At 41.9% G+C, this 13,300-nt stretch overlaps 2 protein-coding genes across 3 annotated transcripts in view; one reads left to right on the forward strand and one right to left on the reverse strand.

Annotated features, from left to right (window-relative positions):
- Positions 1-12,572, forward strand: part of cacng2b (calcium channel, voltage-dependent, gamma subunit 2b) — a 38,221-nt gene extending 25,649 nt beyond the window's left edge. Inside the window, exons 3-4 of the mRNA XM_058065959.2 lie at positions 6,663-6,803; positions 11,015-12,572. Of these exons, the coding sequence (XP_057921942.1) occupies positions 6,663-6,803; positions 11,015-11,547 (674 nt within the window). The 3' untranslated portion in view covers positions 11,548-12,572. The remainder of the gene's footprint in view (positions 1-6,662; positions 6,804-11,014) is intronic.
- ift27 (intraflagellar transport 27 homolog (Chlamydomonas)) overlaps positions 1-13,300 on the reverse strand; it is a 42,725-nt gene that overhangs the window by 16,105 nt on the left and 13,320 nt on the right. The window contains exon 7 of one of the 2 annotated variants that reach the window (XM_058066002.2): positions 6,264-6,797. The exons of the other annotated variant lie outside the window; for it this stretch is intronic. Coding sequence (XP_057921985.1) covers positions 6,774-6,797 — 24 coding nt within the window. The 3' untranslated portion in view covers positions 6,264-6,773. Of the gene's footprint in view, positions 1-6,263; positions 6,798-13,300 lie in introns of those variants that run through there. 2 annotated transcript variants of the gene reach the window in all.

Consider the following 13,300-nt stretch of genomic DNA (forward strand, 5'->3'; position numbering starts at 1 on the left):
TGTACAACATGAAACGGTATATTTTCATACCTTGGTAACTTGATGGCTGCATAGCAGAGAATCACACACAAAGCGTTTTTTTTTGTTTGATTGAACGCTCGATAAAAACGCAGTCTATCAGAGAAATCGAACCCGATCCAAATCTGTCAAGTGTGAACAAACCGTTAAGTTTGTTTCCATGATAATGGGAAAAAAAAAAATATGAATGAACGATGAATGTGAGTGGTTAGCACACAGGCCTCACAGCTAGGAGACCCGAGTTCAATTCCAGTTTGCATGATTTTTGAAATAAGGAGTTAGTACATGACGCTAAATGCTACGCTACATGATGCTAGCTAAACAAAATGGCAATTCAGCGTCATCAGATTTTTCCACTCTGGACGCCATTTTCACAAAATATGGATGAAAGGATAAAACTGATGAGTTGATCAGTAACTACTGTCTTTTTGCGTATCTTATTTTAAAGTGAGACTACGTAATCTAAGTATTGGAGCAGCACTGGAATGGATTGGAACCCCAATGTGGAATGAACTTCGGAAATGTTTCATTACGGCTGGTTCTGCTGGATTTGTGGTGATCCCGATTGGGGTGGGCGGGGGTCTACCTGAACAGTGCCCTGAGAATTCCTCAAAAACCAAGCTGTGACTTCCACCGGGATCTGTACGGACTTTACTTTGACCGTAGAACTCCAGATTTCAATCCAGTTTAACCGCTTATCCTCATGAGGGTCACTGGGGGTGATGGGCCCGGCGTGGTACACCCTGGACTGGTGGCCAGCCAATCACAGGGCACATATAGACAAACAACCATTCACACTCACATTCATACCTATGTCTATATACAGTAAACCTCGGATATATCGGACTCGGATATATCGGAAATTCGCTCACAGCAGATAAAAAAGAACCGATTTTTCTGTAATACATTTCCAATAAAAATTCATTGCATATATCGGATTTTTTATAACGGATTTCAACGTATTTCGGACAAAATCTCCAGTCCAGTTCCAATGCATTTCCATTAAATTTCCCTCGCATATATCGGATGGCCGCATTGTGGTGCTCTGATTCGCCGAATCGTGACAGGCCGCTATACGAAGTCATTTGCAGCGTTGCGTGCGCGATTTATATTCACATTTATTAATCAGATTTAGGACAAATATAAAAGTGAGTGACGTCAATAATACTAGCACAGCAGTGAATGAGATCTTAACCTCACTATTGGAAATAACGTAGGCCTGACGGGCGTAACAGGGCCTAGCTTAATTAACAATTTGTTATGCTCAGAGTCCAATAAAGTTAAATTCTCATTACCTTACCAGTCCAGGTACATTGGAAACATAGTCAAGGAAGTGCCTTTTTATAACGGATAAAATCCGATTTACGCATATACCGGATATAAATCCAATATATGCGTAAAACTGACATTTTCCGGTATACGCATATAACGGATTTCGCTTATATCGGACAAAACCAGTGGGAACAATTGAATCCGATATATCCGAGGTTTACTGTACATATGTTATATTATTGCGAACCAACGTCACTCCCTAAGAGTGTATTTCTTCCAGTATTCCTCTGCAATCGTCGGGTCTGTTAATCCTTAACGTCTTTTATATTTGGACTAGAGTATAAAGCAGCCTACTTTACTGACATAAATCCCATCTTGACCCTGAAAAAGCACAGTCGAAGCCGTAATCTGGTCTAAACCACGTCAGACCAATTCTCTTCATCCTGATACAAGTTCACGCCACATGCTCTGCCGTTGCTATAATTAGGGGCCCCGGCTCCGAGGACGTGATGCTAATATACTCGGGATTGGGGGGCTAGCGGATACGTGACGTCAGGCGGAGATGACATCATCGCAGTTGCTGATGTCACCGGGGGTCTATTTTGGGGAGCTTAGTTGCGACACGGAGGCATAGCGGGATTTACATGAGTAATGTGGTATGATAACCACTGGCGGGCTGATCGTGCACGCTCACACACACACACACACACACACACACACTCATGCCTGGTATTAATGCTTACGTATGTATTGTGTATCTTCTGCAGTACTCTCTAGCAGCGGCGTCTAAAGAAGTTTGATATATTTCAAGAAAATACTGCATCTCAGTCGTCACACAGTTTCAGATCATCACACAAATGTAAATATTAGTCAACTGAATACAAAATGCAGTTTTAAATGAAACCTTTTATTATTATTAAGGGAGAGAAAAAAAACAAGCAACATGGCCCTGTGTGGAAAAGTGAGCCGGTTTCTAATATTTAAATTTGTTTGATGATCTGAAACATGAAAAATGTGACAAACATGAGAAAAGTAAGAAAACATACACACACACACATACTGTAGAGCAGGGGTCTCAAACTCAATTTACCTGGGGGCCACTGGAGCTAGGGTCTGGGCAAATAAACCGCATTTATTAAAAACAGAAAAATATACAAACTTTTTCAGTGCTTTGGTTCTGATTTTCTACAATAAAAGCTCTGATAAAATATTCCACTGTTCTCAAATATCTTCATTTTTATTTTTCTGCACAAAATAAGATGAAAAATAAACAAACAAATCAAGAATAAAGAAAATCAATCAATCAGTAATAAATAAATAAATATTATAATAATAATAATAAAACAGCAAATAATAAAAACTTAAGAAACCACATATAGTTGGTGGGTAGACAAATTAATTTTTTTTATTAAAATGAACAAAGCATTATTAGAGCCCTGTAGACATGACAAAACACGACTATAGTCACATTTATACTCTTTTTATTTACAACATATTGCGCAACTGCAGGGTCTTGAAACACATGCTAACTAGAGAGCTAGCGACCTAAACGGTAGCCTTCAAGTTATTTCCTTTCAACTTAAATCGCCAAAAACTTACCACTTCCACACGGATAGGGAGGATAACTATTAACAGTTATTTAACCTTTAACATGAACATTATTCAAACGTAATAATAATTTTTTCTGGGTACATGATACCATACAGCATCCATATCAAAGTTGCGCGGGCCGCACTAACATTAAACTTTCATATCAAGGCGGGGGCCTCAAACTAGTGTCCTGCGAACCGCGTGTTTGAGACCCCTGCTGTAGAGTGTATATATGTACAATTTTCCTTTCCCTTGTAGCTGTTTTGCAGAATTTTAACTACCTCATGTTCTTTGCTGCTGGGCTCTCCCAGGTGGGCGGTGTGTGTGTGTGTGTGTGTGTGTGCATATAGGCATGCGTAGGTAGTACACTGTGTGTATGGGAAACACCCCACTTTGTAACAGCAGGGTGAGCAAGGGTGTGGGTAGGCAGCTGATCGATGAGTGTGTGTGTGTGTGTGTGTGTGCATTTTGTATCCAGTTGAGCTGTATTTGGTCATATGTGTGTTTGTGTGTGTGTGTGTGAGTGTGTGCAATGCCGCACTGTTGTTTGAGTACAATAAAGAAAGGTGCGCTCACACAGGGAGCTCCCATGGTGGTGTCCTCCACCACCTCGATAATTCAGTCACAATTACAAGACTCTCCTCTGCCGCAGCTAATGAAAACATAAGTCAAGACGACACACACACACACACACACACACACAGGGCTGCAGGAGCAGGAGAAGGGAGGGGAGGGTTGAGAGTGAAGGAAGGAAGAGGCAAGATGTTGGGAGTGTGAGGTGTTTTGTTGTGCAATGTGTACATCATTATAGTAGTAGTATAGTAGTACGTGCAGTACACATGCTACGTGCTACAGCAGCACAGAATCATTCAAACGGAAAATATTTCAACTTTCATCTTCAATGATCTTCTTGAATTTTCCTTTTCCTAATATTATGACTTTATTCCCATTATATTATATGACTAATTTATTTTGTTTTTCATCATATTACAACTTTAAAAAAAAGTTTTTCTTTTGTATTTCAACTCTGTGCTACTACGAATTATTAAAACAAATTATTTTTATTCATAATATTATGACGTTATTCTTATATAAATGCAACTTTTTTTAAACTTTAAAAAATACGACTTTATTCTTTTAAAACCTTTGCTGTTTCCCCCCCCCAACTATTTCAGTCTTCTTCCTGGATTATTGTGACTTTATTCCCATGGTATTTTGATTTTATTTGCATCATATTGTAACCTTTTCCACATTTAGTTTGTTGTTTTTTCATCTTAATAACGTTGTTTTCTTTAACATTTCAACATCACGCTACTAAAATTAGATACATTTTCCTCATTATATTTTGGCTTTATTCTTGTAAAATGACTGCAGATTTTTTTCATTTTTGTTGTTTTCTTGTTTGGTTTTTGTGTAACATAATATTTTTGGAATGTGCTGCAGGCAAAAAAAAAATAACCAAAAAACAAAGTCGCGTATTGTCACTGTCTTTTTTGTGATGAATAATCTATAAAAATGTCAAAATTATTATATAATTATTATATTATATCCGACAAATAACCTAGTTATTTGTCCTACAAATAACCTAGTTGTAATCTAATTATTATATTATATCCGACAAATAACCTAGTTATTTAATATAATAATAATAAAAATAATATAATATAATAATGATATAATAATAATTTTGTCATTTTTATAGATTATTCATCACAAAAAGGACAGCGACAATACGCGACTTTGTTTTTGGGTTGTTTTTTTTTGCCTGCAAAAAGGTTAAGATATGTGAGAGAAAACCACAGTAGAATAGCATAACCTGCTCAACTGTACCGGGGGGGTGGGGGTGTCTCATCGAGATGATGTGAAAGGCAGCTGAGGAAGCAACAAGACCTCGGCGGTGTTGGTAATGAAATTGCAAACAACAAATGGGAGGTGTCAAAAAGCCCCGCTGATGTTATTGTACACGGAGCAGCCATGTGTGTTAAAACCCGGACAACAAACAAATTTGATTGAAAAATATAAACCTGGCTTGTCATAAATGCTGTGTGTGTGTGTGTGTGTGTGTGTGTGTGTGTGTGTGTGTGTGTGTGTGTTTGCTATGACGAGCCTTCCACCTTGAAGACAATTTGCAGCGACAGCACGTCAATAAAGAAGAGGAGATGGGGTTAAAACAAATAGGATGACGGGGTGGGGAGGGGGGGGGGGGTGATGCATGCTACGCTGCCAACTCTGAGGTCACCTTAAGACGATCAGCTTCAGTGAACGCAGCTGTCACACGCTCTGCACCGTGCGGGTATCAAACACTGATCTAACGTTTAAAAAAAAAAAAAAACACTCGGACACAGTGCCCCCGTGCGCTTTAGATCAGGTGCCCCAAAATGTGACCCAGGGGCCTGTTGGCCTGTGCCTCATTTTGAAAATATAATTTAAAAAACAAAAATGGAAAAATAATAAGAATAATGTCAAAATATGAAGAGAAAAATTTTGTCAAAAATTTGTCAAAAGTCTGACATTTTAGTAGCATAGAGTTGAATTATTAAATATTGTAAGACAGGGGTCTCAAACTCAATTTACCTGGGGGCCACTGGAGCTAGGGTCTAGGCAAGGCTGGGCCGCATCAGGTTTTCCAAAAAAAAAAAAAAAAAACGCATTTATTAAAAACTGAAAAATATACAAACTTTTTCAGTGCTTTGGTTCCAATTTTCTACAATAAAAGATCTGATAAAACATTCCACTGTTCTCAAATTTCAAGTTATTTCCTTTAAACTTAAATAGCCAAAAATTACCACTTCCACACGGATAGGGAGGATAACTATTAACAGTTATTTAACCTTTAACATGAACATTAATCAAACATAATAATTTTTTCTGGGTACATGATACCATACAAACTTCACCATCAAACTTGCGCGGGCCGCTCTAACATTAAACTTTCATATCAAGGCGGGGGCCTCAAACTAGTGTCCTGCGGGCCACATTTGGCCCGCGGGCCGCGTGTTTGAGGCCCGTGTTGTAAGACGATATTAACTCATAATATTATAAGAAACAAACAAAAACGAGAAATAAAGTTGTGGAAAAAGTTATGATTTGATGGGAATAAAGTCACAAATATGATGAGGAAAAAAAATGACAAGAAGAAAGATGAAAATACCTGCTGTTATTTAACAAGAAAAAATTCTAAATTTTCAGAGAAAAAAGCTGGATTGTAACAAAAATAAAGGTTGCAATTTTATGAAAATAAACTGTGAATATTCAAGGCTGTCAAATGATTAAACATTTAATCAGCGTTGAAACAAATTAATCATGATCACAAGAAATATTTCACCATTTTTGTACCAGAAGTATTTTGCTGGTAGATCACTATGTGGCCCTAACTGGTCCAACTGGTCATCCTTGTGGGTTCATCCCAAAGTACGCGTGGTTGAACTCCGCCCACTCTGTCTTAACAAGTATTGGTGGTTTAGTGGTAGAGTTCCAATTTCCACTCAAGGCTGCTTCTTAACAGAATTTCCTTTGGGATCAAAAAATGATCGACCTACTGGCCCAATGTTTCCAGCTCAGCTCCGTAGGGGCCTGATTTGGAACAACTAACCCCGATCGGAACACTTCACGCCCCGGCTTACACCAACATGTAGTATCTAGTCTGGTGAACCAATCCGATAAGAAGTTACGATATGACTGCGACTAAAAAAACACAATGTTTACGTGTCTGAGAAATAATCTCCTAATCAGCCACCACATCCATGAAATAAGTGAAAATAGCAACTCCTATTTACATACAGGTGCAGTTCGGGCCTCCAGCATCTTCCCGATCCTCAGTGTGATCCTGCTCTTCATGGGGGGGCTCTGCATCGCCGCCAGTGAGTTCTACAAGTCACGCCACAACATCATCCTCAGTGCCGGAATCCTCTTTGTCTCTGCAGGTAACGTCAAATAAAAACTAATACGTTTTTTTTTTTTTTCTTCCCCCTCGCCTAACGTTCATTTACTGTATTCACATGACTATAAAAACGGAGCAACATCAATGAAAAGTTCTGATGCATTCTTTGACTCCAGCATCTACAAGAAACCAGGATCAGTCAAGAGAAAATCTGCCTTTGGCTCCAAAATAGATGAGAGACCAAGACTGGTTCTTGAGAAAAATGAGACGCACATTCAAATCTACACTCCCTGGCCAGACGGCTTCTGAAGAAAATGTCTGACTGGTCATACTAAAATATTAGTTAATATAGAAAACAACATATGCAAAGGGGAATTCTCCTCGGAGACAGCGATGGGCAGACTCGCATGCCAAACACATAAAGCTGGAATCAGATGAAAATCATGTGGAAGACGTCTACATAAAGGATTCTGCTAAAAATCAGAATGACAGAACACGTCCACGTCCCTCGATTATCACGATGAATTGGTTCCAGACCCAACCGCCATACGTACATAAGTATGATTCAATATTAAATATTGGAACATAGAAAACCTGTTTATCACTTTCTGAATGCAGGTTTTAACATTATTAGAGCCCTCTAGGCATAAAATAGCACCCCTATAGTCACCTTTACATGCCTATTTGTCTTTGTTTACATCACATTTCTCAGGCTGGCTACGCTGGCTAAGCTAACTACTTCTCCAATGTACTTATTGTAACGTAAGTGCTCATGAGACCCAAAAAAGCTTTGAAAAAAAACAACAAAATGAAAGTACTCACTTGAGGGATGATTGTGTAACATAGTTTTCTTACAAACAAATACAAATCAAATTTGATGTTAAACAACAAGAGCATGTGAGGGGCCTTGAGGGTACACCCTGGACTGGTGGCCAGCCAATCACAGGGCACATATAGACAAACAACCATTCACACTCACATTCATACCTATGGAGTCGCAAATTAACCTAGCTTGTTTTTGGAATGTGGGAGGAATCCGGAATTGAATCTCCTAGCTAAGGTCTGTGCGCTAACCCCAGCACGGATTTCATTCATTCATTCATTTTCTACCGCTTTTTCCTCACAACGGTGCGGGTGCTGGAGCCTATCCCAGCTGTCTTCAGGCGAGAGGCGGGGTACACCCTGGACTGGTGGCCAGCCAATCACAGGGCACATATAGACAAACAACCATTCACACTTCACATTCACCTATGGACAATTTGGAGTCGCTAATTAACCTAGCATGTTTTTGGAATGTGGGAGGAATCCGGAATTGAACTTGGGTCTCCTAGCTGTGAGGTTTGCGCGCTAACCACTCGACCACCATGCAGCCTCAGCACGGGTTTAACAAAAATGTACCTGGGGTTTCCGCCCACATTCCAAACACATGGTTGGCTCCACTACACACCCGCGACCCTAATGAGGATAAAGTGGCATCAAAGATGGATGGATGGTGACATATCCTTATAAAATCAATAGGGCACCTTCTCAGATAACCCTGAATGTACGAGGAAGCTCGTTACAGAAGAGACTGCAATTTCTTCGTCCTTCGCACTGATGTTGTTGAATCAGACAATTTGTGTGAAGAATTGTGGGCGTTGTGAGTTTGTGGTCACTTCCTGTGAGAACAAGCTGTGCTGCTCCCCGGTGTTTAAATACAGCTCAAACATGGACAGAGCGTGGAGGAGGTGGTGGAAAGAAACAAAGAAAAAGGAAAACATCGAACACGACCAACCCTCTAAAATCAGACACGGATGCCTCTCTACGGTCAAGCAGTTCAAAATGCTGCATTCGACGGTCGTCGGAAATATCCCACTTCGATGACCATTGACATTTTTTGACACCTTCACCAAATAAATGTGTCATTCATTCATTTTCTAATGCTTATCCTCACAAGGGTCACAGGGGATGATGGAGCCTATCCCAGCTGTCTTCGGGCGAGAGGCGGGGTACACCCTTGACTGGTCGCCAGCCAATCAGAGGGCACATATAGACAAACAACCATTCACACTCACTAAATGTGTTATTGTTATAGTTCATTCATTCATTCATTCATTCATTTTCTACCGCTTATCCTCACGAGGGTCGCGGGGGTGCTGGAGCATATCCCAACTGTCTTCGGGCGAGAAGCGGGGTACACCCTGGACTGGTGGCCAGCCAATCACAGGGCACATATAGACAAACAACCATTCACACTCTCTAAATGTGTTATTGTTATAGTTCATTCATTCATTTTCTACCGCTTATCCTCACAAGGGTCACACTGGTGCTGGAGCCTATCCCAGCTGTCTTTGGGCAAGAAGCAGGGTACACCCTGGACTGGTGGCCAGCCAATCACAGGGCACATATAGACAAACAACCATTCACACTCACTAAATGTGTTATTGTTATAGTTCATTCATTCATTTTCTACCGCTTATCCTCACAAGGGTTGTGGGGGTGCTGGAGCCTATCCCAGCTGTCTTCCGGCGAGAAGCGGGGTACACCCTTGACTGGTCGCCAGCCAATCACAGAGCACATATAGACAAACAACCATTCACACTCACTAAATGTGTTATTGTTATAGTTCATTCATTCATTTTCTACCGCTTATCCTCACGAGGGTCGCGGGGGTGCTGGAGCATATCCCAACTGTCTTCGGGCGAGAAGCGGGGTACACCCTGGACTGGTGGCCAGCCAATCACAGGGCACATATAGACAAACAACCATTCACACTCTCTAAATGTGTTATTGTTATAGTTCATTCATTCATTTTCTACCGCTTATCCTCACAAGGGTCACACTGGTGCTGGAGCCTATCCCAGCTGTCTTTGGGCAAGAAGCAGGGTACACCCTGGACTGGTGGCCAGCCAATCACAGGGCACATATAGACAAACAACCATTCACACTCACTAAATGTGTTATTGTTATAGTTCATTCATTCATTTTCTACCGCTTATCCTCACAAGGGTTGTGGGGGTGCTGGAGCCTATCCCAGCTGTCTTCCGGCGAGAAGCGGGGTACACCCTTGACTGGTCGCCAGCCAATCACAGAGCACATATAGACAAACAACCATTCACACTCACTAAATGTGTTATTGTTATAGTTATTATGTGATATTCATTCATTCATGGAGCATTTTTCCAAATCAGAAGGTCAGCAATGTCCTACATTCCGGTTTTGTGAAATGCAGCACAAGTCAACATCTCATGCGACACCACATCAGGTCGTGCATCGCAGCTGTGACGCGCTGGAAGACAGAGGCTGCCACGATGCCAGCTTCGGTGGTCTGGTTCTAGGCCGCGGCCCAATGGGCTTCGCTAGATAGATCACTCTAACCCCTCCAAGTCACGCTGTCTCTTCCTCGCCCTCAATGTCTGCCTCTCTCGCCCTGTTGCTAGGCTAAGAGGAGGCCACTGGGATTACACGCTAAAAATAAGGTGTCCCTGATCCTCTTTTTGCACGGATACATCTCAATCACCATCCTCACAACGTCACCCCACTTTGCTTTTCCTGTTTTGCTGGCGTATTTGTCTTCTTTATCTTTGTCTGTCTTCTGTCTGTTCTTCTATTTCTGGCCACACATGGCGCCGACAACCCAAATAGAGGACAGGAGAGAACTTGACAGCGGATGGGCATTTGAACATCCCGGCAGGGAGGCGAGACCGCAGTGGCACAAAAGAAAAATAAGCGATAACGTCGGAGGGGGAAAAAATTGTCTGCTCCATTTTGAACCCCACAGAGGGAGGCGTCATCCTGGGAGAAGCTCAAAGAGAGAGAGGGAAAAAGTGCTTTAGGAAACATGATCAGTAGAGCGGAGCAGAACAGAACAGAGGCAGAACCTCCTCATTGATCAGCTGACTTCTGCTTGGCGACCACAGGAACGACTGCAACTGAAGCTCGGATGAAAACAGAAGGCAGACAACGTTGCAGTTCCTGCCAAGTTTAGGGCCTCAATGTGTTCAATGTTTGTTTCATTTCCCAACTCTGTCTCCGCCTGGTAAAGTGGTCCAGTTCTGAAGGGTAAACCTTGACCCGGCTTGGATTTTTCTGTCCTCAAACCCAAAAAACTTAGATTGTGAGGATGCCTTGAAACACTTAAGGCATACATACGTACATCCAAAACAATCACTAAAGGTTAGCCACGGTATCTGACTCTCTGAAGTACTTGAACTAACCGTGACTTTGTCCGTTTTGTCCTAACCTTCATCTGATCTCCATCTTCTCCTGCCACAGGCTTGAGCAACATCATTGGCATCATCGTCTACATATCTGCCAACGCCGGGGATCCTTCCAAGAGCGACTCCAAGAAGAACAGCTACTCCTATGGCTGGTCCTTCTACTTCGGCGCGCTCTCCTTCATCATGGCCGAAATGGTGGGCGTGCTGGCCGTGCACATGTTCATCGACCGCCACCGGGAGCTGCGCGTAGGTGCCCGGGCCGCCGACTACCTCCAAGGCGCGGCCATCACACGCATTCCCAGCTACCGCTATCGTTACCGCCGCCGCTCGCGCTCCTCCTCCCGTTCCACGGATCCCTCACACTCTCGTGAGCCGTCGCCGGTGGGCCTGAAGGCCTTCGGGACACTACCCTCCACAGAGCTGTCCATGTACACGCTTCCAAAAGGCCAAACAGGCACACCCACGGCCACCTACAACTCCACAGAGAGGGACCACAACTTCCTGCAGGTCCACAACTGCATCCAGAAAGACCTGAAAGACTCGGGCGGCCATAGCAACACCGCCAACCGACGTACTACGCCTGTATGAAAATCATGGACCTCAGACACTACATTAAAAAAAACCATCCAAGGAGACTTTGGGGAGTGGCGGAAAACGATAAGTCGTGGTTTTGGTTCTTTGAGGGCTAGACGGGTGGGGGGGGGCAAGTCTGTGCACTCGAAAGCACTTCAGATGAGCTTCTGTTCAAATGGGCAGAAGCAGAAAAATGCATTAAAAAAGAAACATGCATGATTTTGCCATCTACCATTGTTTAACAATTTGTAAAGAGTTTAGGGGGGTAATAAGGGGGGGTCCGGTGGTGGTCTGTGTCAGGCCACGTGGAGCAACCAGGCCGGGCCCCGCTGTCTATAAAGGCCAACTTTATATTTTTTACTCTTCCACGGCCTACTGAAAATGCGGCAGTGTTTTGCCCTCAGGCCCCGCCTAAGACCTCGCCCTCGCCCTCGCCTACCACCCCGACCTCCTTAGACCCCCACTTGTCTCTTTAGTTGCCGTATCTTCCTTGTATCTTATTTTCTTCCTTCTTTACATAAATACTGTGAACCATTGCGGTGGAAGAGTTTAGCAGGGAACACTTCAGGCCGCGAAAAAAGTCTGAAAAAAAAATCAAAATATGTACTGATGATATATAAACACATGAGTATACTTGTTAATACATTATGACTAGACTTCCCTGACGCAAAGACAGTCATAAGAAAAAAAATAAATCAAAGTAGCTTACAAAAAAGCTAACCTGAGACAAGGAAGGCTTTGGGCTACTGGTTAGTAATACCACGTTCATTTACAGTAAAAATTAAAAAAACAGCAACAAAAAAAAAACAACCTTTTGGCCTTCTGCCAAAACACTGGCTGCCATCTTTGTTCAGGGTCAACTTTTGGGAGAAAGAACCATAGGGAGGACCTCTGAGCCAACGTGAAGAAGACTGTGGACAATGAGATGTCACTACTGCCAAAGACACAAAGTAGTGCAAGTCGCCTGCGAGGTGAAGCTATGCGAGTCCCAAAAAAAAAAAAAAAAAAAAGAAAAGAATTTACATGCATGCTAAACAAAATCATTCAATCTGCTTTTAAGGAACCCGTATTTTGAACAATGATGCCGTGTAAGGGCAGCAGGCGTGACAAAGTAGAACTTAATGTTACAGTACTGTGTCTTTTTACATTTTACTTCTTGTTATTTTACTTTTTGAGTGGACCATCCCGGGGCGGGGCTTCATTACGCTTCAAACAAACAAAAGCAAGCATTTGCATTTGGAGAGGCTTTTTAAAGAAAAAGAAAACGCTTTTCATTTCATTTCTTCTTTCACACAGCCTTAGTCTTATTTTGTCTCTTTTTTAAAAAAAATGTTCTTTGGTTCTGCGTTGTGTTGTTGTAAATGACAATTTAAATGACAAAAAAAACAAAAAACAAAAGCGTAATGTCTTTCAAGGTGCCAAAACTGAATGATTCTGAACTTGGATGCATCAAGTCCTGATGATGAATAAACATTGAACCCCCCTGTAGGGAACACCAAGTGTCTGATTGTGTCATAATGCATCGTTGAGCGACAATTTTTAAAAAGGAAGACAAATATCAATTTAAAAACTACCGGCCTTACTACCTACCCCCTTATTACCGCAGTTATCTAAAATTATCGAGAACCTATTCTAGAACAGGTTGGACAAATGTATTAATAAGAATGAATTACTATCAGAAAGTCAGTACGGATATGGAGCTAACATTTCAGCCTCCATGTCATTGATTAAAATTATGGAGGATATCACTAATGATAATAGACCATAG

This window comes from Doryrhamphus excisus, linkage group LG9 (assembly GCF_037039965.1).
Source record: "Doryrhamphus excisus strain RoL-2023G ecotype Guam linkage group LG9, RoL_Dexc_Guam_v1.1, whole genome shotgun sequence".
NCBI classification, from domain to species: Eukaryota; Metazoa; Chordata; class Actinopteri; order Syngnathiformes; family Syngnathidae; genus Doryrhamphus; species Doryrhamphus excisus.